Source organism: Vulpes lagopus, chromosome 4 (genome assembly GCF_018345385.1).
Source record: "Vulpes lagopus strain Blue_001 chromosome 4, ASM1834538v1, whole genome shotgun sequence".
In the NCBI taxonomy this organism is placed as follows: domain Eukaryota; kingdom Metazoa; phylum Chordata; class Mammalia; order Carnivora; family Canidae; genus Vulpes; species Vulpes lagopus.
The window spans coordinates 83,657,690-83,685,166 of record NC_054827.1 but is presented as its reverse complement, the minus strand read 5'-3'; the positions used below and the strand labels follow the sequence as shown (position 1 = coordinate 83,685,166).

Genomic DNA, 27,477 nt, shown 5'->3' with positions numbered 1-27,477 from the left:
CTTTCTATTCTTTTCCTTTAGGAAGAGGACATTTATAAAGGAATCGAAGGAGAGAACATTTGGTTTGAGAAACTGAAGCGTATTTAGAAGAGTGTGGTAAGAAATGAAATGCGGCCAACTCCTGCAAAAACTTCCAGGCTATATTAAGAAATCTTCACTTTATTCTGAGGCTGATTAGGGAGTAATTGAAAGGTTTTAGAAAGGGAGTAAGAGAATCATATTTGCATTATGAAAATGGATTTTTAGAGAGTGAGACCAGAAACAGGAAAGTTGGTTAGGAGGTTTCTGCAAAACCCAGGTGAGGGGGTAGCCTAGATCAGGGAGGTGCAGTGGGTATGGCGAAAAGGGAAATACACTGTGTGTGTGTGTGTGTGTGTGTGTGTGTGTGTGTTCACATAGACCTTTCCTTGAAAAAGCTCCTAAAAAACATTAAAAGGAGAAACACACATAATTATCCTTAATGCAATAGCTAACTAAAGAGCTAAGAAAGAAAGAAAGAAAAGAAAGAAAGAAAGAAAGAAAGAAAGAAAGAAAGAAAGAGAAATGAAGAGCTCAATAAACCTCCAGATCAGTAGAGATCCAGATAGACTGTTAGGGGAAAGTAAAGAGGAAAGCCACTATTTTCACTGAGAAGATTTTATTGGATATTTCAGGTGACTTAGAACAGGCTCAGGTGGTAAATCTGGTTCCATATGGGGTAATGTTTGCTGCTATTATAATAGTTTTTGTGATTTTCAGAAATGTAGTGAATTACCACAGTTTTGAAACTCAGGGATTCAGCCTAAAAATCAATAATAGAATTAATATCTTTCAAATAAAATGACCTCATTACGGAATTAAGCTGTCTTACTTTTCCTTGCCACAGAAGACATTAACAAATTTGTACATCCTTAAAAGTACTCCACAATAAATGCATTTCAAGAAGATTGTTTTTAAAAAGCACTGACTATAACCGCACTTCATTTGCAAATGATAAATAGACTCTGCAGTGTCTATGCTTTCCTTCTATAAGCAAGCTCTCTTATGAGAATGTAATCAAATTGCTTCATTGCTTAGCAACCACAGGTAAAGAGCTAATAAGTCAGGAGTCATGATTCTATGGGAACAATCTGCAGGTCAATAGCATGATTTCGGGGAGGTATGGAATCCTGCTGTGGCACTTTCAAACCAATACTGACACAGAGCATTAGAACAGATGAGAGTTAAAATGCAAATACTCTCATAATCGATTGAATTGACCTATATATATTGCAATCTGGTACAATTGGCGGCATCAATCTGCCAGAAGCATCTATAAATCAACGTCACAGTAAAACTAGCACATGGATATGGCTTCCTAGGGAATTTTTGTTTCACCAGTTTTCGGTAAGCCACAGGAAGATGTATTTATATTAGAATGAAGGCAAGGGCTCTGATGTTCATCTAACCAAGAGGAAATCTCCTAAGGAAGAGGAACAGGCACAGGGGAAACAGTTTTTGAAAATATTACCTGTAACCATTGTGACTGGTCATTGTGGCCAGAGGTCCAGGCATTCACTTTGCCCTGTTTGTCCAGCCGAGCCTTCCTTGGTTCCCAAGTGAACATGTCCATGTTGAGAGTCCTGAAGATGCTTGAGGCAGTGATCTGATAGTCTTGTATATGTCCTGATTTCATCCCCAGAGGCTCTGAACAGCCTGAAAGAAAATGAGAAGGGCTCCATGAGAAAATAATTTATTACCCTGGAAGTTTTCTATGTTCATTTTGGATGGGCAAAAGAAGTTTAAGCATAATGCTATTCATTTCCCCAAAGAAAAAGCATCTAAATTCAGAAAAGGCTATAATCAGAAATAAATCTGGAATAAAATCGAAAAACAAGATAGCCAATTCAGGCTATTTTGTCTGAATATATTTTGGAAAAATTGAAAACAAGGCAGACAATTCAAACTACTTTTCTGTGATAGATGATTTTGCAAAATGAAAACAAGGCTGAAAGGCTCTCTCCTGTCTCATTACTGATAGCCTCATGACTATTCCCTGGTTTTCAACAGTTTCATTGTGTCTTTAAAAAAGAACATTTTCTCACAAAGTATATTTGGTTTTCTCTTATTTGTTTCCATAATACTGCAAATGAAAATTCCCTCAGTACAAAGTCATTTTCACAAGCTGCTCCAGTATATTTCAAATTGGACAGTATTTTGTTTTCTGAGAAATGTCTGTTCATCTTTATCACTGATTCTTATAGACCAACAATGTTCTCCTGGATATTGAGGAAGCTTATATCTACTTGATGTGTACCATGTGCCAGACACTGTGCAAGTATAGAATTTAAAGTAATAGATAATATAATAGAAGAGAATAAGGTGATTCTAACAAAAATCATTACTGCACAAGCTTTCTTATAAAAACTTACATTTAGATTGTACTCAATAACCTCTAGTATTGGGTACTTTTGAAAGACTTTTCAATTTTGGTACATATTTTGTCATATTTGACCTGATATGAAATTTTGCTTTGTCTGTCAATGGGAAATTGTGTGGATATATTGTGTGGATGTGTCCACAAGTGCCGGTGCATGCATGCATGCCTATGAGTGCGTGCACACACACACACACACACACACACACAATTCCTCAAGGAAACTTACAACAATTTCCCAATCTTGAGTTGCAACTGTGACAAAATTCCATTCATAAGGCTCATACCATTATTCTATCATTATGTTAGTCAATGGTTGAGTCTTCCATATGTACAGTTGCTACATTTTGATCAAGGAACACACAAAATGAGTTTGATCATCAAGAAAACCAATATGAAAAAAGGGGACTCTCCAATCAAGGCTGTCTCCTTGTACTCTACTAGTTTCCCACTTACTCTCTGTGTGGCCTTTTACCCATGATTTAACTACTTCATGCCTCAGTTTTCTCATCTGTAAAATGGTGGCAATTGAAACTAACTCAAAAAATGTTCTAAAAATTAATTAAATAAAGTATTTAGAAACAGTCTGGCATATAGCTAGCATTCAGTAAATGTTAGCTATGCTTATTATTTCCATAAACCTCATTCTGACAGATAACAATGCTAAGTCCCCAGATCAGCATATCAGTGAGCACTAAATAATGTAGTAGGTTTGGCTGCATTTTCTGAAGCTAAGCTGTTTTAAGCCAAGGCTCTAAGAGAGGAGGCTCAGAACTCTTCATTGATAAATAATTCTTAACTACTATTAATCGCTTTCTGTTCTAGTCAATCTAAGTCACTGCCTTCTTGAGGCTTCTCCATGCTTGCCTCCACCTCCACCTTCTGGAGGAGAAAAATTGCATGACAAATCTCAAAGATTCTAGGAAGTTCCAAAGTCTTAATGACATACCATTTATCTGCTGGCAGTTCTAAGGTAACATGATATTGCCTGCATTATAGATTTCTGACTTTTCTATTATGACCATCAACCCACTCACACCCACCTTGCCCTGATATTGGAGTCTCTGTAGAACTGGCTGGCTTGCAGAAAGACACAAGGGGAAAGGGAAACTGTTTTTCTCCTTTTGTAATATAATATTTGAAATCTTGGTTAGAAAAGGAATGTTGATCATTTCTGCTTAGTCATAGAATTCATTTCATACCCACTCTGTTGTCTAGTATCTAGCCCAGAGCAAGTGCTGAATAATTTGTTCAAAGAATGGATGAATTAATAACTATACCTCCTCTAATTACAGTCATGATTCATTTCATTCTAGCCATCTTAAATCACACCTCTTTTAGAGAATTTAGGGAATTTTCTTTTTTAAGTGTCTGGGAAAAGATTAACTGTTGATCTTCTAGAAAGGCTGAGAGATCTTATAACAGCTTATTGAATACAGTAAGGCAGCTTGTGCTTTACAGTGTTGCAGTGGATGGTGGGAAATAATTTGGCACATTATATTACTGTTTATTTCCAAGTGTTATAGCTAGCCTCTCTGCCAATTTGCCTCACATCACAAATGTTCCTTCTCATCCACATGATTTCATATGTGTAGATTAATTAACACTTTTACCAGAATGGACAGCACCTAAACAAAATGAAGTATTAACAAAAAAAGATTATTTCTATAGCCCTAGTTTTTAAAAGCATCCAGTGAGAGATTTTATCCTCTGCATGCAAGTTTGAAATCAATTTGTGGAATTGGGAGATGGGGTATGGCTTCTTTTTAAGAACATAAAATCTGTAAAGTGTCAGGTGTAACTTCCTGTAAAACCTGAAAGTAAAATATATTCATACCTTGGGAATGTAACTGTGCCATGTAAGATAGACTGACCCTCATGAATCAAGAGACTGGAAAATTGGGGAAGGTGATGTTAAACAACTAAAAACCATGGGGCTTGGCTTCTTCTTGATTGCTTTATGATGAATGACTTAGGGATGACACTGGCCTGTGATGATAGAGTGACAAGTAATATAAACACTGCACAGCAATGATTCTGTTGAGATTTCTGGCCATGAACAAGCTGGTCCGAATTACCAAAATAAAGGAAACATCATTGTTAGGATATTAATGGTACTAAAACCATATGTTGGTTACTTTGTAAAAGACACCCATATATAGAATGAAAATGTAATCCTTAAAATAGATTCACTCATCTGGCCAAATGTCTCTAATTCCCTTAAATGTAATGAGCTCACATAAAGTTTGGCTGTTTTTAATAGTAACTTTTATTTGCTTAAAAATCATTCTCTTTCTCGGCATCACAAATAAACCTAAAAAGGGAAACAGAAATAAAGCATGCATTTTAATGCCTGTGCAACCTCTTGAAACGAATATAAAGATCTCAGTTGTCCATTTGGAGAGATGTGTCCGCCTACTCTTAACCAAATGGCATTACCGTCAGCCTGAGAAAGTCTTTCATGCTGAAAAGGGGGGCACACATGAATTTTTGGCTTTCTCCAAAACAGCTGTTTGAACAAATAATCTCAGGCCATAGTGGTAAAGATAGTGTTTAAATGTTGATGCTAGAAATACAAGTACAGGCACCAAAAAAATAGCACAGTGAAATGCCTAGACAAGGTTTTTTGTTTAGTTCAGAATCTAGCTATATTGAAATGGGACCACTGTGAGATCCACACATTAAGTCTTCATCTTTATATCTAGTACCGATGCTCCTGGAAGACAAGAATTATTTAACTCTGAATCCTTTGATAGATTTATCTTTGAGCTGGATAATCACTGTTTGTACAATAAGCAGGTTGCTAGATAAGAATGATCTCAGAATGAATTTATAGTAGCTATCATGGTTTTGAAGTATTACTTCCCGGGGAGGAATGATAAATTTACATGTTTCATAAAACCTAAACAAAACAAAACCAAGTTCTTCTGGTGGATAGACAAAGATAAAGCTTACTTTCCTAAGCCATAGAACCCAAACATAACTGCAATTTATGAGGTCAGACAGATTCCAGTTTTTACTGAACTTTTGTCACAAAATATAAATCATAGTTACTCCTAACAACAAGACACATTTAAACTTGACAAAAGTTTCCAGTGAGTATTTGTTGTACTTTCTTTGAAATACACTGCTCCCTCTACATTAATTCTATTCTGTAGCATGTTCTAAAACTTGTTTATTCTACACACACACACACACACACACACACACACACTCTCAGTGAATCATACCCTAGACCTTTTGTAGCAGAAATTAAAGTCTATGAGCGTTGGGAGATAGCAAATTAGTAGTAGACTACATACAAATGTATTTTTTTTCTTTAAAGAGTATACAGAAATATATAATATGAGACTCACCTGATAGCTCACAACCAAGAAGCTCCATTCTCAAAGTGCAGTGTCTCCGACAAACTTGAGGATAGAGTCTTACATACTGAGCTTTTATCGGGGGTGTGAAAGAGTTAGCATAGGGTGTGTTGTTATCAACATTTCCACGAAAAACCTGGGTAAAGAGATAGTAGAGAGTTTAAAATTATTACTTCTAATGGCTTCTTAACCTAGTTTCCTATATTGATCTTATATCCTACCCAATGTAAGGCTTCAAAAATTGGATTAAGTAATTTGGGGATCAGGAGCATTTAGGAAGCACCTCGCCCTCAGTAGTGAATATGAAACCTATAGATAAAAATCCTAATGGAAGCTATAAATCACTGTCATCTGTGGCATAATCTATAGGTTACTATGATGGTCCCGTTGATTTTAAGATCAGTTCTTCAGAGCCAGGGGGGTGCTTCTTTATTTTTTTGAGACATGAGTACCTTAAGCCTCTCAACTTAATCTGGGTCTAGCTGTTCAGGCTGCTACTTAGTATTTATAGGTGGTTTTTGTTTGTTTGTTTTTCTGTAGGAAACAGTCTTCACTAATACTTTCTAATCACTCAGTCTCTCTAACACTATGATCAGATTTAGGAGGCTTCAGGGTCTGATTCCTCAAGATTACTTTCTTATCAGTCAGTCCCAGATCACTGGGTGAGAGAATCAAAGTATATATATATATATATATATATATATATATATATATACACACACTATCTATACTATCTATCTATCTGTCTATCGTGAAAAAACAGTGCTTTCCTCTAAAAATTAAATGCTAAAATTGCTATTTTTAATTCTTTAAAATTTCATTCTTGTTTTACTTTTCATAACCTGGTAACCAGAAAGCTTTATTTGATTTCACTTAAGAAAGCATTAAAAAAAATCTGTCATAAAATTTATTAGAGTCTGGTTATAACCACTTGGTTTAAATGGGATGGGCTGCAGTCTTGATATTTTTAAAATTAAAGCTTTAGAGGAAAATTTGATAAAAAATTGGGACTATTATATGAAAAGGCAAAGTAGACACTGAATATTATATTCATTTTCTCTAAAATATTGTATTCTGCTAAATAACAAAATTGTTTTTTAATATGAAGTATAAAAACATACATCTTTTCTATCACTTGGTAGTTTTGTTAAAATTTTTTTTCTTCAAAAATAGTAATTTTGATCTGTACGTATATGATTAAGGAGAGTGCTAATATGTCAAAGCAATAAAATGAAATTGAAAGCTAACTATTTTTAAGATAAAAATTAATTGTCATACACAGAGCTATGCTAACATTGTGATAAAGTGTTTATACAGCCAACAATTAAAATCTGAGAAAATCTTAAATGGTAGCCACTGTACATTTATAACTTGGAAAAACTCCTTACACCCTACACCACACTAGTTCAATTTTTAAAAAATCACAGATTTTTTTGCAACAACATAAAGCTTCTGTTGAAGACTCTGTAAATATTTGGCAATCAATGATTATTAATGGGATTTTATTTTTTAAGTTAAATATGTTAAGTCAGTCTTACCATATCTTCATTGGTGCCTTTTACTTTGTACATCACCCAAGTTTTTCCATCATTACTATAGGCGATTTTGTAGGATTTTATATACTCTGGACTTCCAATTCTCTTAGCTCCTTGAGTAATCACACCAGTAACTCTCATTTTTCTTTGTAAATTTATCTGAGGAAACAAGGCATAAGCAATGGTAATCTTACTGCTTTCAAGATAACAATATTGACTTTGAGAATAGAACATTTTTATTTATTAGTATAGATTTAAAATAATACAAAAATATATCAATTTTCCTGTATTTTTTTCAGATGATTATTAAATGTATGTCAAGTTCAGCTTCAAAATCTTTCTCTAATGGAATATATTTTTTAAGTAAGCAATATTTATGAGCAAAGTTTGAAAAAGGCAATGTGCTGCCAAAATATTAGTATGAAGAACATTTGGTTGGTTACAATATGGAGATATGACTTAGTAAACTAAAAAAATGGCAATATTATCTTGTCAAAATTGCCTCACTGACTCTGAAAGAGTAATATCAACATTATTTTAATGTGTCTCAAGTTCTTTTGGCTTCAACAAATTTCCATTTAAACGAAAACATGAAAATCACTCTGAGATCACTGAATACTAGAATAAAAAAAAAAGTAAAGGTAATAGTAATGACAAAAACAAACAAAAAACCCAAACAGAAGTATCTTCAGTTTCTAGACCTTTATACTGTAGTCTCCACTAGGGGTTATGGACGTTTTTCATCACATAGTTGCTTTTCTCTTCATTTCACCATATGGAGACGTTCTAACTGGTATTTTCTCTCCATATATTCTCGCTTTCTAATAGTTCACTGTAAGAGTTGCAGTTATCTAATAAAATTCTTAATATTCTTTTCATAGTTAAATAGGGAGCTCCTTTGATATTCTATATATAAATAGATACTGCAAGGTAAGAAAAATACTTTCTTCATATATGGCAAACATTAAAATTGTTATATTTGCAGGGTGCCTAGGTGGCTCAGTCACTTGAGCATCGGACTCTTGATCTTGGCTTGGGATCATGATCTTATGGGTTGTGGGATAGAGCCCCCATGGGGCTTTGTGCTCAGGAGATCTGCTTCTCTCCCTCTCTCTGACCCTCTTCCCACCTGCGTTCACTCTTTCTTTCAAATAAATAAGTAAATCTTTAAAAAATAATTCTATTCCCTCTAGAATGCCCTTAATGATGTTTATAAAATCTTAAACTAAGTACAAAGGTACTGTCTCAAATGTTCTTGACAAATTGCTATAGAGCTCCCTTCTCACCAATTACAAATCAGAATAATTTAAATGTCTTATATGATAACATTAAGTTAATAATTCAGATATCATTTCCCAAAGAAAATGAGAAAATTTTCAGATTCATGCAAGTGACGAGGATTTTTCACTTTGTGATGAGACTAAGAGTTAACATTTGTAGAGCATGTGCATGAGGAAAACAGCTCCTCTATAAATCACTATAAATATAGCATATATAAACTGTATGCTAAATATATATTCATGTTACACATTCAAAAAGTTAAAAATCAGAACTAAGAAAGCAATCCTTAAAACCTTCCCACCCCCATACAATCACTGTGACTTATTAAAGGCCTACAATTTTTATTTCCCTGGATTTATAGATTTTGAGTTTTGAGTGTGTTAGGGGCAATCCTGAATCCTTCACGCAGCAGATGTTCTTTTAGGCTTTTGAATATTTGCCAACATGGCAAGGTCTACCTTCCTCTTCATTCTGAGTTTCCCAGTCTCATATCATGAAAATCCTTCTCAGTCAGTATTCACAAGACAATTCTCTTGTGAGAAGGCAGTCTTGACTCATGTATAAAGCTGGAATTTTGAAGAGTTAAAGAACTAGGGTGGGATAGTCCCCAGCTTCTAACTGGTGAGAAGAACTTCTTCATTCTTGTAATATGGAACTTACAAGAAACATTTTTGTTAAATTCTGGGTCTTTGACCCCCTTTCTTTTGCAACAATGCTGAGTAAGCTGACTCAGCTGCTCAGTTTTACTTTTCTCATTTCAATATTCTGACATCAACATTATTGCCATGAATAGATTTTATGTCCCACTCTCTTGTTTGGAGGCTCAAATAAGAATATTCTCTATGAAGGTAAATTTTACCTATTACTCTTAACATTTATCTCACCTAGTTCTCTGAAGATTGATTTGGGAATTTTAACTATGAGTTTAGAATAGGTAACCTCCAAAAGATACTTTATTTCAATATGTTAGGTTATTTTTCCTATGTACTAATCTGCACATTGCTATGGAAGAGCAACATTGTTCCAAATCTTACATATGATCTTCTTCTTTTTTAAATCTGAGATTCTTCATAGTCTTAAACATTTTAATACATACAACACAAATACTGGGCACTTTGATTCATGTTTTCCTCCCATTTTGGAAGCCAAATTCCACCCTTGATATTGCTGAACATTCCTTTTCAATTATCTTTTATCTTGTTTCAATTATCTTGTTTATACCTCTTATAGACAGCCAAATTATCTCTGCTAGAGTTTTGGCTGATGAGCTGTAGACTCATTTTCTAAAGCTTAAATTGTGGAAGTATAACAATCAGAAAATAAAAATTTGAGTACATGTTTCTTTCTAAATCATTTGAAATGATATTTTAAAAGATCCCTATTTACTCTAATATTTATAAGCTCTGAGTGTATATCTCAGGGAGCTGGAATTCCAGATAATAAAGCAGCACTCAACTTGGGTTGTATCTAATTTTAGTCAGTATTTGTAATTAAATATCAAGGCTGTTTTCATTAAATATAAATTTTATAGAACACAGGTTCTGGAATTACTAACACTTACTAGGTTTTAGACTTTTGAGTTCTCCTATACCCAGTACTCCTAAGCTCGGGTAATAAGATATTCTGTGTAAGATAGCTAAGATTTCACTATCATGGTAACACTCCAATTTAATATCAGGGATCTATATTGCTGTGGGAAATCAACTGAGTCTTGGAAGAAGGCAATGCATGATTTTAGAAACATCTCCACCACCCAACTTGCTGCAAGTAATCCTCTTTCATACCATTCCAACCTTATGTTACAATCTCTGTAAAATGACATTGGATAAAAGATGAACTGCCTTTAATCTGTTCATTCTGCCTGTATGAACCACTCCAAACACTATGTTAAAGGTCTACCAGGGATTACATCAGAAATTCCAAAATTACTCCCTGAACTTGTTAGCTAATCAAATACACAATGAATTGTTTTCATTTATTTACCTGGTTTCAGAGAAATTATTATTCTACTGGGAAGTAGGTAGATTGCATGCCCTTAGAAAAAAAAAGAAGTGAAAAATAAAAAAAAAAGAAGTGCATTCTAAGGTATTTTGAATGAATGGTGCCCGTGGTATGAATATAAATATTAAGAATTATAATCTGGATCCAGAATGCCTAGAACCCATTGAAAGGCCAGGGAGAAGGCAAAAAAGAATTGACAGCTTCAGCCCTGGCTTTTGTCATTTCCCACCAGTATAATCTTGGACAACTTGTCTAAGTTTTCTGAAATTTAATTTCCTCCCTTGTAAAAGGGATTTTAATAGAATTATTACATGTGAAGATTATATGATGTAATGCATGTAAAAACTTAATAACACCTGCCACCAATCTCTTGGAACATTTGCTTCTGGGATTGGTTTTTAGTTTTTGTTGTTGTTCAAATGAAAAGAAGCATTTTTTTTTCCATCTTAACTATTTGATGTTAGGGAATTTGGACTTGGAGAGGTATACTGTATTTATTAGAGCTGATAATCCCAACAACCATATGAAAATACCTTTGAAAACAAATTCCAAAGCTATGCACTGTTAAGACATTTAGGGCTACTAGGTTTAAGTGTGTGTGTGTGTGCGTATGGGTGTGTGCGTGCACGCGAGCATGTGTGAATCCAGCCATAGCTCCAATGTGGGGAAAAAAGGAAAATTCATATATTCCTGACAAGACAGCAATAAGCATGGAATACTAGCCCTCTCTCTTGAATCCAGCACGTGAGATATTCCAGGTTTGAAAGTTGAAGAGTAGGCACAAAGATTTATCAAACTCTAACATAAAAATTCATGAGAAATCCTTGGTGTGATAGGAGTTTTTGAGACCCCAGTGCATGTCTGTATGTTTGGGATGTGGGGAGAACTCCAAGGGCGAGTGATGGGAAACAGGCTTGGGAAGAGCTTTCTAAATTTGCCCTTTCTCATTCTATTTTGCAGTCTGGCTCCTTCCTGATTTACCCAGTTCCAGTCTACTGCCAGGGGGAGGCAGTGGTGAAATGTGGGCCAGGCTGGAATGGGGAATCTGCAGTCACTAATAGGTCTGTGTGCTTCCTTCTCCGCACTCCACATCCCTGTCTCTGCACTAAGGAGGTAAAACAGAATGATGGAGATCCTGAGAAAAGCAGTGTCTGGGGCAAATGAAGCAGAGGGAAGAGAAATTCAGGGTAAGTACAGAATATTACTCTGTCATGAGGCCCCTCTTTGCACCAATGCAACCCACCTGGAATAGCTGAAATTAGAGGCATGGTTTGACTTTGTCCTCCAGGTACATCACTAGCCAAGATAGCCATACAAACTCTGAGAATTGCCAAGCATTGTAATCAAAAGAAGAAAACAAAAACAGAACTAGTACTAGAAAAAACTAATCCAATAGAACTGAAAGGTTAAGATTTTTTTTAAAATTCTCTAAAAAGATAAAGACATTTTTGAAACATAAGACTGAAACAAAACAGAACTAATTGGAAATACTGGGATGAAAAATATAATCAAAGTTTAAAATTAAGCTACATAAGGTTTTCAACGGGGTGATTTCAAGCAAGGAGACAAAAGCTGCAAAATAAACTAGTAGCCCAAGACAGGTTATGAAACTCCTTCCAGAAGGCAGTAGAATGGGATACAGAGATTGTCCATACTGGCAGATAATACAACAATTGAATCTGAGAATTCAAGGAAGCAAAAATAATAAAAACGAATTGAAAAGTTCTACAAATTTAGTTAATATGAGATCAATATTTAATCTTTATCAGAAATTAATTGAAAATGTAATATAAATAGTGTGATGCTGCCACATGTAAAAGCAGACAAATCAATAAAACAGAGTAGAAAATCAATAAATAGACCCCACTATGTAAGGGAACTTTATATATGAAATAAGCGATACTCAAATAAGTGGAGAAAAAATAGAATATTCAACAACTGGATTGGGATAATTTGGTAGACATCTTAAATAAATAAATTTAGATCAATATCTGTCCTTTTATCCCAGAGTAAATTCCAGGTAACTTAAACACTTAAATGAAAAACAAACAAACAAATAAACCACCAAAGGACCAGGGTTTCTTGGGTGGCTCAGTGGTTTAGCCTTCAGCTCAGGTGGTGATCCCAGGGTCCTTAGATGAGTCCCACATCAGGCTCACCACAGGAAGCCTGCTTCTCCCTCTGACTATGTCTCTGTCTCTCTCTGTGTGTCTCTCATGAATAAATGAAATATTAAAAAAAACTTTCTAATCATGGCACTAGTTTTAAAAATGTTTTTAAACTAACAATTTCCCTAAGATAAAAGGCAAAGTAAAATGAAATACAAATGACAACTGGGATTAGTGTTTTCAAATCATATCATAGCAAAGAGTTGACTAATCAAAGATATTAGAAGATCTTGCATATTAATAGGTAAAACAAAAACTCAGTAGAAAAAACATGGGCAAGGGATTTTGTTGGTGGACATCAAAAGATATACATATGGAGCTTCAACATATAAAAAGATAGTCAATCTTACTCATAATAGAAATTAAATTAAATCTACCCCAAGATACTCATAATTTCCAAAATATTACACAATATTAGCTAAAGGGTAAAGAAAGAGGCAAGCTTATACATTCCTAGTGGGAGTATAAATGACAGTCTTTTATGAAGGACTTTTATGAATTTAGTGACATGAAATGAAATGACAAGTTCACATTTTCTTAAACTCAGTGATTTCATTCTAGGAATGTAGCCTACAAGTATAATCATACATAGGCAAATTGATGTAGGTACAAAGTTGTTCCCTGCAGCCCTATGTATCACAGAACACAATTTCAAACAATTTAAAATGTCTATCAATAGGGATCTAAGTCATTTTATAATGGAAAAGACCAGAAAATAGAATACTATTGCATTGTAAAGCAAAAGAACAAGAATGGGGGAAGGTGGGAGGAGAAGAGCAACAGAGTGAGGGAGAGGAAGAGAGAAAAAGAGAGCTCCTAGTATATGATTTAAGAAATTACTGCTTGTCAAGTTTTGGTGTGGTATCAAAGAAGAATATCTACAGTTATCTGGAAATTATATGGAAAAAGCAGTAAGATGTTGGCAATAGAACAATGTGTACTGCATACTTCTGTTTATACTACTGTAAACGGCAAATAATACATATACATATTTTCTTGTACAGGGTTATAATGTCTCTGAAAGCAAAAACAAAAAACTGGTTAACAATGGTATCTTCAAAAGGAGGTAAACAGCCGGGGCAGAGAAGAGGGAAGAATAATTTTGACAGTACTGTACATACTCCTTTAAAACTTGGAAGTATGTGATGTCTTATCTATTCAAAATATAAAAACAATGAAATAAATATAATGAAAGTAAAAATAAAAGATTGATAATAAATGTTATTTATAATAGTGAAAGTAATTATAAAATACCTATGGAAAATATTTTTTAACCAAAAGACATAATGGAAGACTGTATACATTTTAACGGACAAGACAACATAATAAATTTATTTTCTCACTTTTATTTGTAAATCTGCAGTTTTTATCAAAATCCAGGACAATATTCTGTGTTATGATAAATTTAATCTAAAAATCTATAATTCTATTTTAAATTATACATAGAAAACCAAGTTTTCATTATAAATACATAGAGGAATCTTGGAAAAGATATGAAAAATGGGCGAAATTAGCCATATATTAAGACATCACAAGATCATTTTAATTAAAAATAATGTGGTGCTAACCTAGAGACAGAAAAATACCTAATTGGAATTAGAAAAGGGGTCCAGGAAGAGGCTGGAATGTATATTCACACTTTAGGAAGCTTTACAAGTCAGAGGAGAAAGGCCAGATTTACTAAATAATGGTGGGAAAATTGATATTCTATATAGAGAAAAACAAGGTTGGATTGTAATGTACTAAGAGCCAAATGTGAAAAGTACACTATTCATCTAATAGAAGAAAATGTAGTAACATATTTTAGTGACCTCAGAGTTGAAGATGCTATTCTCAAGAAGACCAGAAAAACATGAAATGTGAAGGGAAAAATGAAATTGGCTCCCACCTGCACCATATTAAAGGTTTCTATTCGCCCAAGTATATTACACGTAAAGTTAATAGAAAGGTGACAGCTGGAAAGGAGAGATTTGTAATGTCTAAAACGGACAGGGGCTTTTTTAGTATGATAGTGTGCAAACTTTTAGGTCTCAGGACTCCTTTACTCTTAAAAATTACTGAAGGACCCAAGGAGCAAATGCACTCACACACAGCATTGTGAGAGATATGTATGTAATATATATGTATATACACATTATATATATTAATATATGAAGTATATATAATATACTTAATATATTAAAATTGAAACTGACAAATTAAAAACACATTTATTAATTAATTTAAAAATAACAATAATAAACCCAATACATTTTAACAAAAACAACATATTTTTATAAAAAATAACTATGTTGTCCCAAACTAAAAATGTTGAAAGGTTATTTTCATTTTTACAAATCTCTGGAGTATCTAGCTTAAGAGAAGATACTCATATCTTCTTGTATTTGCTTCTGCATTCAATCTATTACAAAATATTTTTTGGCTGAGGTAAATGAAGAAAGCACAGCTTCATAGAGATATGTAGAAAAGAAAGGACTATTTTAATAATCTTTCCCGTTAACATGTATAGGCTTCCTTGCTAGCACATCCAAATTTGACAGTAGTTTTAAATTTTAGTTGCCATGTGGAATCTGAATTCTATCAATGGACTTTTTATATTTGTTAAGTTAAAATTCATTGGTTTATCTTGCACTTTATTTTTTTATTTATTTTTTATTTTTTTATCTTGCACTTTAAATAGATTTCCTACCTATGCGTGGTTTTGTACCATTAGGAAATGACCATTTGGAAAATATGGTGTCACTGACCTATGAAGAGTTTCTAAATATCAACACATTTAATTATATAATATCAAAAAGTTACATTCATTAATATCACCACCAATTTTATCAGAAAAGTCTTTAAGTATTAGAAGCTATCAAGCTCACATTAGTACTTACATGTTTTCCAAAATTCTAATTTTCACTTGAAATTTCAAATTTTGTCACTAGCAACAAATGCTGTCAGCTATGTTCCTTAATGTGGCAGGACTACTTTGCTCATTTTCAAGGCAATATCTGCCAAGTATCCAGATATGAATAGTCATGGTTTGTAAAATTTGTTCCTTAAAGTAAACATGATATTTAAAAAGGAGGGGGTAGGAGTGACTGAGGCTCAGTTGGTTAAACGTTCGACTCTTGATTTCAGCTCAGGTCATGATCTCAGGGTCATAGGATTGAACCCTGTGTCAGGCTCTGTGCTGGGTATGGTGTCTGCTTAAGATTCTCTCCCTCTGCCCCTCTGGCCCTCACTCTGTCTCTCAAATAAATAAACAAATGTATAAAGAAAATAAAAATAAACTATAAAAAAAGGGAGGGAGTAGTTCAGCTTGCAACTCACACAGTCTCCCAAGTGCTTTTCCTTGAGATAATCATCACACTTCCAAACTCATTAGAAGTGCTTTCTGTATAATTTCCATTGGATTGTGCATAATATTAAATACACAGCAAGGACTGGCATTTAATAAAATTAATGATCATTAATGCTTCATCAAGGACATTCTTAAATGAGCTGAATTTCTTTAAATTTTTACCCCAACATGTGCATGATGGAGATAGATAAAATGACTACTAGGACCGTTTGGTGCTAGTCTATTGATTTGTGCTAAGGAACCAGCAGTTCTAAGCACTGTTGTTTTGTGGCATCCGTGCAAATATTAATACAGTGAGAATGACAAAGAATGTTTTAGAGTTATTATGGAACTAGTGTGGACCTGTGAAGTTCCTGAATAAGTACTTTGGGATCCCCTCCTTTCACAAAGGTTATGTGAGCTGCATATGCAATTGAGAAGTACTGATCTAAAATATACAAAGTGTTTTTACAGAAACACAGACACACACACACACACACACGCGCGCGCGAGATGAAACTAATAGAACATGGAGTAAAGGATATTAAAAAGCAATTTAGAGAAAGGAAAGAGCAAGAGCCAAACTCTCACTATTAATTTAGTAAGTGCAAATTAAGTAAAAGACAGTAATTGCTAGCCAAGAGAGTGGCAAAACAAAAATGTAAGATAATATCAAGTACTGGTGAGGTATTCCTCTAATGATATATCAACTGGTATAGTTACTTCAACCTGTTAGTCGTTAGCAAAATGAAGCAACCTGCTTTGGGGCATTATTCCTGAAGAACTGTGGCCTATTACTGAAAACTTGTGGCCTAAGTGTTCAATGAGAAATGTACACACATATTTACTGTAGATTTTTTTATGTTAGCAAAGAAGGCAGTTTAAGTGAATATCCCTAGAGGTATAAGAGATTTAAAATAGAAAATGCATGTGTGTGAACATGCATGGATGTGTGTGTATTCTTACGCAAATTAACACAGCCATACTTTCTAAGAGCCAGAAATGGTGAGCTGGATTTTACGTAACTATCTGACAAACACAAGAATATGTGAAAAAGCATATTGAAATATACAAAATACCATTCACATAAGTTTAAAAATAAACATATACAACATAACATCACGCACTTTCCAATAATTTGCTTGTCTAAATCAACATAGGAAGAATGAAATGACAGGTCACACGTCAGCTTTACTGTGCTGGGTTTCTGTAAGGGATGAGGACTGAGGAAAAAAGGTAGGGAATGAGTAATAATACCAAGAAATGAAGAGGTTCCTCATCAAATCAGTGCTGGCAAATGGTATCCTGAGTGGGGGAAGGGATCATTAGTTCCTTCCCTGTATTCCTCTCTTCTCAAAGACAATGACTTATGACCACCCTACGTAATAGTACAAAATATTTTCTGGACTCACTACCTAATATAAAATATAGTGCATAAGCATTTTAAACATATTTATTTATATAATGACATACTTAAAATTATTTGTGGTTGTCATTTAAGCGAAAGCTTGTATTAAATAAGCAACTGGCTTTAAAAGTAGCTTTATGAATAGCTAATTGTTTTCCTCCACCTCAAGCTTGTTACCAGAAATTGTGATATACTTAAGTAATACCTTCAAGTGCGAGTCTGACTGGTAGCTGGTGTCACTACATAACAATAATCCAAACATAAAATGCAAACACAGTTTGCAAAAAGGAATTACTATATTGTTTTATTTAATTGAAAGGAAGCATTCAGTTTTTTAAATGGTGTAATGCTTGGGAAGTGGAAGACGAAGAACTCCTTTTTGAGGAAACTTTAGGAAACACTTACCAACTGAAGACTGTTAAAAGGTAAACTGAAGCATATTAACATTTTTTTAAAGAGTCTATTTGAGCAAAAATCAATTCAAATGGGGCAGCACCAATCCAGAAGTGGTGGGAGTGCCCTGCCAATAAGGGCTAGGGGAAAGCCTTTTATGGGGAAGAGGTTGAAGCAAAGCAAGGAAATTATTAGATAGGCTATAGCTTAACCAGTTGCATTATTTGGGAAAGCCTGGTTAGCTGATGTGATTGGTTGTCCATAAGGTTTTGATTTTTTACCCTCGAGGCATTATGGGCTTAGGTTTTGGTTTGCTTCCTTAGGCTGCTAAGATATTAAAGCCAACTCAGTTTAATGATCTCATTTATTTAATTTGATAAGATCAACTAGCAAGAAAAATAAATGCCTGATTCATAGCTTATTCTTAGGAAAATCATGTTAAAAATCAAACACTTAGTCGTCATTTACTTCATGATTATCGAGGCACAAACAAGCAGTAGTTTGTGGGCTTCTGTATAAAAATGAAGATTTGAAGATTAGCATATCACATCAGAGTATTATGTAAATATATGGTACTTATATAATAATGACATTTTGTAGAAATCATTATATACCAATGTTTTCATAATTTGCATGAAACAGGCAATTTGTTTAAATTGATTACTAAGTGGTAGTGAATAGAAATTTTTGAAGTATTATTTTTTCTTTTTTAATGATGAGGATTTTTGATTATCATATAAATAATAAAAGCATTAGGTGAAAGATTAATAAAAGGATCTTCTAGACAGGATGAGACTTCTATATATTCCATCATTAGAATTGCTAAAAATACAACATGAGGAATTTGCTGTTACTGTATATTAAATATGCATATATTCATGCGTAAACTAAAAGAAAAACATTTCTTAAAGGAAGAACCACCAAACTATAACCACGTTTCAACTTCAAGAAATGAGTCTTTCACTTGAACATCACAGGTCCTTCTATTGAGTTAAAAACCTTATTCCTCATGTGATTATTATAAAGAAAATATGTAATTGAGAAATTAGAGAACCTAAACTTGTAAATTGTCATTATTCATAATACTTTTATCTTATCAGAGATTTTATTTTATGTACTAGCATTCTACCTCTGGTGAATGAAAATGAAAAAAAAAAAAAACAAACCCTCCATACACTCAATAAGCTCTTTTTTCCTAACACCAAGTATCTGGAAGTATGTGAGTACAGAAATTTATTTGAAATTTCCAAATAATGATTTTGCACTGATAGTATTTAAACTTTTATATCTGTAAATGAGATTTTTAAAAATTCGCCCTTTTGTTCATAATCAGCCTCATTGAAGCACACACAGTTCACAGTGAAGACAATCCTCCTAGGAGGCCTTTTGGGTAGAGTGTTGGAATACAAGTAAGCTTCAAGCAAAAAGAAGAGGTAACCATCTGTTTTGTGTGATATGAGAAATAACTTGGGCCTCCCAGGCAGTTTTAAATATTTGGATTGTAAAGACTATCACTTATGGGGTTAAAACAAACAAACAAATCAGGAACATTATCACTAGAAGCTTCTTGTTAAAAACAACACAGAATTAGAACTCTCCCTTTCTTTCACATTATCTTATAAATGCATTTTATTGAATCCCTCTTTAACATGTTCTGTGGAGACCTCAGTGGTGGGAAGCATGGTGAATATGCCTGAGGAGGAACACGTTTGTTTGAAGTACATCAAGGAGAAAGGAGCAACTCAGCAACAGTGCGTGGCTTATAGTTTTGACATGACTGGTCCTAGTTGCTATAATAGAATTTCTCTAAACAATCTCCATGTCACCAAAAACCCGATCAATGAATGCTCTCTGTTCCCACTGTTAAGCATGCTCCCACCTCTGGCACGTTGGGCTGTTCTTGGTGGGGCCCACCACCCCCATTCTTGCTGGCTGAGCTGCACGCTCACCAAGAGTCAGTTGCATTTGTTCTCCAACCTGTTTTTTTCAAGCTGTGCTTGTTATTTTAATTATGTAATTTAGTTAAGCATAATTGCTAAAATGTAACCGGGAAAGGAGAGGGGTTTTTTTGCCTATGAAAACATGAAAAAGCTTTGAAAAAACCTCAGAAAGGCAAATTACTGAAAACAAACAATAATACTGGGGAAATGATTAATAACTATTATCTAAGATATCGATATCTAGGATTCTATGCTTTATTAACTTCACCAGTATGTTTAAGCAAAGAAATAAAAACTGAAGTTTTAATCATGTTCTATGAGTGTGGTTCATCCAAGAAACATGAAACAGAATTTAAATTTTTTTAAATCAATTTTTATTAGCTAACCAAGTATTTAGTTCTGAAGCTCCAAAGAAGAGGGCTTCTCAACTGTCTTTCGCTATTCTGAGTGTTGGCCAGGCTGAGTGTTTGACATGTGTTCAATTCATTTAACCACCTTGTTTAAAAAGAGATGGGAAACAGCACACGTGAACAGACATAAAACAATAATCACTTTATGATTCCTTGCACCTGGTAAAGCTTCCAATCAAAGTGAAACACCTCATTCACTGAACAGCATGCAACAGAAGCAATACACTGTCATGGGTGTGATCTGTTGGTTGTTCCAAGAGTCCTGGCCTAGCATGAAAGTTTCCTCTGTGTTTCCACCTGCTTCTAAAGGGCTCTCACTATATGGTACTCAACTCTCTTGGTACTTGCTGTGGGTAGACTTTCTTCACATGCTCCGACATTCACAGCTTCACATTCAGAAGTGAATGGAACTGTGGCTATTTTGTTTAAAGACTTCTACTTCTATATTAAGTTCGATGGAGTAGCATATATAATAGGAGTGTAGAACTCTCATAAATAAAGTTCTACGGTCTGAAGTATAAATTTTAATTCATATGCTCTGAATTTTAGATTTTTGTCTCTTTCTTGGTTACTTCATATGGCTAGGCCAAAAATTAAAGGAGTCATTTTTCATAAAAAGCCCGTCAATCCGGAAAGATTCAGTAAAAAGATGGAAGGGAGGGAGGGAGAAGAAAAATAGAGAAACTGTGTAGCCCAGATAGGAGAAGTTAGAGAAGAAACAGGAGGAATAAAAAGAGAAAATGATCTCAAGAAACTAATGCTAATGCCAATAAAAATCCATTAGAATTAATGAAAATAAGGTCACCCTGCTAATCTTTACTTTTCAAAGAATCCTGAGATGCTACCAAAAAGAAAAAAAAAATTCTTGCTGCCTAAGCACAGGGGCACAAGTGAATATGCTATAAAGGGAGAGGGGCGAGGGAGGCTGAGGGCGAGACTTGACTTTCTTACATTCCTGTAGGTGGCAACAGCTCTTATGTGGGAGGAAGTTCCATGTAGGATCCACGTGAATGTTCTCCTCTGCTTTAACCACCTCACTGAGGGGACTTCAGAGTGAACGTGGCTGAGGACAGTGCTGAGTAAATCAATATAATAACAACAATATAGCTACAAACAAAAGTAAAAACGGGATCTCCAATTACTTTATGGATAGTCTTTACTAAAACTGAGAGTTTCCTGATGCCAGTATCACTGCCCAGGACAGTGAAGGATTAGTCGGCAGGAAAGACTACATCATCCTTCCGTGTGCTCTCTGATTTCTCTTAATTCATCGTATCATTTGTAGCATGCAAACAGCAACAGTGTCAGTAGGATAATTTCCACGTTTTGCTATGGGAACACTCTATAGTTTCCCACTTATGAAGATATTATTGGTAGTAGCAGCAAGTGTCCTGAAATTTTAAAAGCTGACACGGGATCAATTAAACATTAAGACAAAAACCAAATATCACACAATAAAAACTTAAAAAGTACTTGTGGGAAGCAGAATACAATGATAATCTTCATTTTCATGTACTAAAGAAAAAAGTCTACAAAGTAAACATATGCTGTAGCACAAAAGATGGCAAGATTTCTAGGATATTATTTTCTAGTATTGTGGAATATGAATGAATTAACCAAAAAAAGCAATAAGAGGGCTAAATAGACAGCCTGGAAAGCTCCGGGACACAGATGTAGCAGTGATTATCAAGTAATAACTTTCTATATTCTTTGTGTTCTTCTAGATTTAAAATAAGTACAAACTTACATCTGTGTTTCGAAAATAGAATAAAATAAATAGATTTCAGAAGTTAAATTGTATTCCCATATTGGAATATATCAGAATCGGCTTTGAACAATAACAAAATGACTTACATTTCATGGCTTTGAGGACTTCATGATTCAAAAATTTTGCATAAACAGACAAACTAAACAGTGCTTGGCTATTTGTCCTTATGATGAAATTGTTACTCAAGACCTACAGGTAGCTGCTAAGAACGTTACTAAGGGGGCCAAGCAGATTATCTAATTTCGGGCAAGCTGAAATGTCACTGGATACAAAAGATTCCATGCAGTGAAGTCACTCTAGAAGAAGCAAATAATACCTTCTAATTCTTCTACTTGCTTCTGTATTTCTATAGTAAGGATTAATTTGTAATTTGCATTGTATTTCTATGGGAGTTATGGGACTACCCTCAAATATTTAATTATTTTTGAATAATATATGGAAGGTAAAGTGCTCTAATATGTTTTAACCTTCTGAATACATTTATGAGCAAACAAATCCTGAAATTTGAGGTCAAGTTTTTCACAACAAACCAACATCTGGGACTGGGCTTGCTGAGATCAGGACCTCTCATTTTCAGTGGTCAGCAAGAATGGCGGTGCTATAAAAACACTGGAAAGATGAGAAACAAAAGAGAAGCAAAGCCCAGGAATTGGGAGCCCTGTATCATACCTCTGTAGGATGTGCAAGATGCCTCCTTTCTACGCACTGATCAGCAAAAAGGACCTCTAAAACCCAAAATTTCCTGCATCCACTGGAAGATACTAGAAGGAACAACAGAAGCTCTGTTTCTTCAGGGCAGGACTAAATAGCAAGATGTTTGTTTTTGAAAAGTCAGGCTGGCAAGCTAGGTGTGCCCCACTGTTCCTAACATGGCCTTGGGCAAGTTTCTTAACCTTTGTAAACCAGAATTTCTTTATCCATGCAATGCTAATAAGATGTTATCTAACACACAGGGTTGCCTGAGTATTAAAGATGATGTTACTCTTACCTACCTAGCATTTTTAAGCATTTGATGATTGTTTGTTATCCTTACCATTTTTCCCAGAGAAGAGGAAAACTGAACTTTCATTTACAAATGTGGAAAAACAATAAAAAGAATGAAATGATTCTTTATTTCACCCTGATTAGGCACATTAGACCCTATTTCTTTAATTTTACTTTTCAAAATCCTTTTATATGCATGATACACTATTTCATTTGTTGTTGTCATTTTTTTATGATTTTATTTATTTCTTTGCCAGAGAGAGAGAGCACAAACAGGGGGAATGGCAGGCAGAGGAAGAGGGAGAAACAAGCATCCCGCTGAGCAGACAGCCCAATGTGGGCTCAACCTGGACCCTGGGATCATGACCTGAGCCAAAGGCAGATACTTAACTGACTGAGCCACCCAAGAGCCCCTATTTAATTTGTTTTTTTATATTAGGCTTAATAAATTAATTGGACAATTCTGGTCTTCTGTATGGGCCAACAGGGAAAGATAATGGGGGATTTTTGGTCATCTTTGCTCCCTAAGTGAGGAGAAGAATAAACAAAGAACAAAACCAACTACAGAAAAAAAATTCTACTCCTCGCACAGCTCTTGTGGACTCTGGTCCAACAGTCAACTCCTTAATAACACGGAAAAATAACATTTGTCCTTGTTTTCAAAGAGACAGAGTTTCACCACTACCAAACAATTCTGTATAGCAAAACATTAAATTATTTGAAATTTACGAAGAAGAAAATAAAATATATGTCATTATTTTAAAATAATAGTTTAACTGAGCAGACGTTGGTAATTAGGACATCTTTTAAGAATGTACTGATTGTATCATTTTTAAAGGCAAATTTAGGCAAACAAAACTATACTTGATTTTTTTTTTTTTTTTTTGTAGCTTGAACTACGGATTTCTTCCTTTGTTAAATCACTTCACTGTTTTCAAACCTTCAGTGGCTTTTCCCTCCCACCCAAATTAAAACACGTATATTTTCCACAGTGGCAAGCACGAATTTCTATGACATCCTACAACTTAGTTTTCCAGCTGTATTTCTGACTATTATCACATGTGCATTTATGCCTCTAATCTTTAAATGGATTTAATTCATCCATTATTTCTTGCATGTCTATAATCTAAAAACATAATGACAGCTACAGTGGGAAATGTAAAAACAGAAAAGATTTTTGAATCTGTTGCATGTAATCAAAGAGTAAGACACACAGATAACTAACTACAAAACAAAAGAGAATGATATATATATATGATAATGGAGCAAATGCCTTGTCATGGACATAAAGAGAATATCAATAATACTGGAAATAGGAAACCAAGGCCTAGAAATATTAAGTGGCCTGCCCAAGGTCACACACCAGACTGAATGGGCATCAAAGACTCAGAGAAAGGAAGAGAGAGAAGTGCACAAAGTGGAGCACCCACTATGCCTGGGGAAACGGGGGGTCTGGGGAGGCTGGACAAAAAGGTAATTCTTCTTTTGCTATGTCTGTCCACCTGAAATGCCTCTTTCATCTACTGGAACAATCTGAAAACTTATCTGCTCTGTAGGTCTCATTTTAAATGAATCCCTTTGCACTTATAAGTAATACTTAAACATTATTATTATGGCATTAAAACATTCTGTCTTGGATCTAACACTGAACATGCTATTGGCAGACTTATATTAAGTATGATTTGGTTCAGCTGTGACAAAAACCCAGCTTAATAGTGGCTTAAATAGGAAAGAACTTGGCTTTTCTCTTGTATAAACATGTGGCTAGGAAGAAGGGGGCTGGTATATCAGAGCCCTGGGAACCTTCTATCTTGTGGCCACCGTAGGTAACCTTTATCTCATTGTCCAAAAAGTTGGAAGCATCTGAATTCACAGAAGCAAATGGAGAAGGGATGAAGGGGGCATGTGAGTGTTGTATCCTAAGGAAGGTTCCCAGAAACCACCATGTGACACTTTTGCTTATATGCCTTTGGCCACTTGTGAGACACGTGGCCACAGCTAGTGGAATAGGAGGTTGGGAAATATAGCCTAAAAGAACATATATTTATACAGAATATACTGAATCTTACAGAATTTAACTATCTGAGGTAAAATTCTTTTGCCACTAATCCTCTTGCTACAGAAACATGAAAAACATATGGGGAGATAGTTAAAAGTTTTGGCTACAACTCTTAAATATTTGTTGGATATGTGAAAATGTACATATATTATTTGTTATATAGCCAACATGTAACTAAACATCCATCATATAATCCTCATAACAATCCTAAGAGGCCACTCTCTCTCTCTCTCTCTGTGTGTGTGTATATATATATATATATAACTTGTATCTTAGAGTGGTTAAGTAACTGTATTCAAAATGACAATGGCCAGTTGAATCCAGAACCACGGATCTCGAATACCATATTGCTTACCATAGAATAGAACTGCTAAGTGTCCATTGAGAGAAGAATGGAGAAAGATGTGGTATATATGTGGTATATACACATAATGGACTATTACTTAGCCATAAAAAGAATGAGATCTTGCCATTTGTGACTATATGGATGGACCCAGAGAGTATTATATGTTAAGCGTGTTAAGTGATTCAGAGAAAGAAAAATACTATATGATTTCACTTATATGTGGCATCCAATAAACAATACAAGTAAGCAAACAAAATCAGAAACAGAGGCTTTTCTGTATTTCTAGTATATACAGAAAACAAACTGGTGGTGCCAGAGGGCAGAGGGTAGGGGAATGGAAAAAAAATAGGTGAAGGAGATTAAGAGGTACAAACTTCTAATTATAAAATAAATAAGTCACAGAGATAAAAAGTGCAAGGAATATAGTCAATAATATTGCAATAACGTCATACGGCATACGGTGACAGATGGTGGCTACGTTTATCATGGTGAACATTGTATAACATGTGGAATTATTGAATCACTATGTCATGCACCTAAAACTAATAGGACACTATATGTCAATTATACTGAAATAATAATTTTTTTTTAAAAAAAGGGAAATAGAACTTTTATTTAGGATATTGATTATGACAACAAATCTGTTCTTATTTATTAAAGATTTAGTCATAAGGATTGGTAAGAATACAAGTGAGCCAACAGATAGTGCCCCTATCCTCAAGAAGCTTACCTCATAAAATAATCTCCTATGCAGTCTTTATATATAAACTGTGACAAGTGCTAGAGGAGAAAAGAACAAAATGCTATAGGAACATGCATTAGGAGAACCACATTTAATTTGAGGTAAGGGGGGTGGTTAAGGCTTTCTTGAGAGGGTGGCATCTAGAACAACAGTTGGCCCATGGAAAATACTCAATGAATATATTACATGAATGAATTTATGAATTTAAATGGAGTTGGACGTCACTTTCAAAGACTTTTTTCTAAGCCTGGGAAAGTAGAAAGGAGTACTCTTCAAAAAAGGCCCATGTGGCTGGAACTCACAGGGTAAATTCTCTACTCTTTGCAAAGCACGTGGTTAAGCATTGAATTGTTCACTGAATTAAATCAAAGAGCCTTTTCTCTCTCAAATGTCCACATAATGAAGTAGAAAATTTCCACATAAGATAATTTAAAATGTTTTATCTCCTTGGATAAGCTCCACATGAGCACAGAAAACTTGTCTATGGCCCACATGGCTCTCGGCAAATAGTAGCTGCTCAATTAATACTAATTTATCTACAGCGGATCTGAAACTAACAAAAATATTCTGAAAAAAATATTAGATAATGTGCTCTTCTTTCAACATTGCTGTACATCTTTCCAAATCTGGGTTAATGCTCCTAAGAAAAGGAAAGGTAAGATCCACTGGTAATGTTAAAATGTCTTATTTGTTTTTTTGTCCTGCATGATAATCACATTTCAGTTTAAGAGCTTCTTGAAAGCTGCTGTAATGTAAAAATACTGGCTTAGGTTGGGCTCCTGCTAGGAAAACTAAGTTACAAAAATTCACATCTACATCTGAAATTCAGCACTATACCTCTAACAGCACTAATGATAGTAATAAACTAAGGAGACCTGGGTTTAACACAGTTTTTTAAAATCTCAGAAATGAAAATATAGCCTATGTATTATGAATTCAGGAAAAAAATACTTCAAAGCTACTGAAGCATTAAAAATATAATAGATGCAAGAAATTTGAGAGCCCATTTGGAAAGAAAAGAGACCTTTATTATTTTTTTAAGGACCAAAAATCACAACAAGATAAAACAATCTACACTAAGTACATGCATGTTAGGCTGAAATAGCTGCTATTTTAATTAACTATATCAATTCTGGGGAAACCAGCAGCAGCCACAGAAGTAACATTAAAAACAAATACATGGAAAAAATGGAACCAACCTATGGTATGAAAATGAAACGTCCTGAACAAGGCATTAATGTAGAATGGCAACACTTATCAGAAGCTCAAAGTTCAGTTCTTTCCTTCCTGAAGGTCCTGCACAATGGTGCTCCCAGGTAAACTGTTGTCTTATAAACTGTTTGGATGGAAATGG

At 34.4% G+C, this 27,477-nt stretch overlaps 1 protein-coding gene across 2 annotated transcripts in view; it reads right to left on the bottom strand.

The window, feature by feature from the left end:
- EDIL3 (EGF like repeats and discoidin domains 3) overlaps positions 1 to 27,477 on the bottom strand; it is a 393,873-nt gene that overhangs the window by 91,189 nt on the left and 275,207 nt on the right. For both annotated transcript variants that reach the window (XM_041753350.1, XM_041753351.1), the window contains 3 exons: positions 7,299 to 7,454; positions 5,752 to 5,896; positions 1,490 to 1,674 (listed from right to left, as the gene is read on the bottom strand). In XM_041753350.1, the coding sequence (XP_041609284.1) occupies positions 1,490 to 1,674; positions 5,752 to 5,896; positions 7,299 to 7,454 (486 nt within the window). The remainder of the gene's footprint in view (positions 1 to 1,489; positions 1,675 to 5,751; positions 5,897 to 7,298; positions 7,455 to 27,477) is intronic.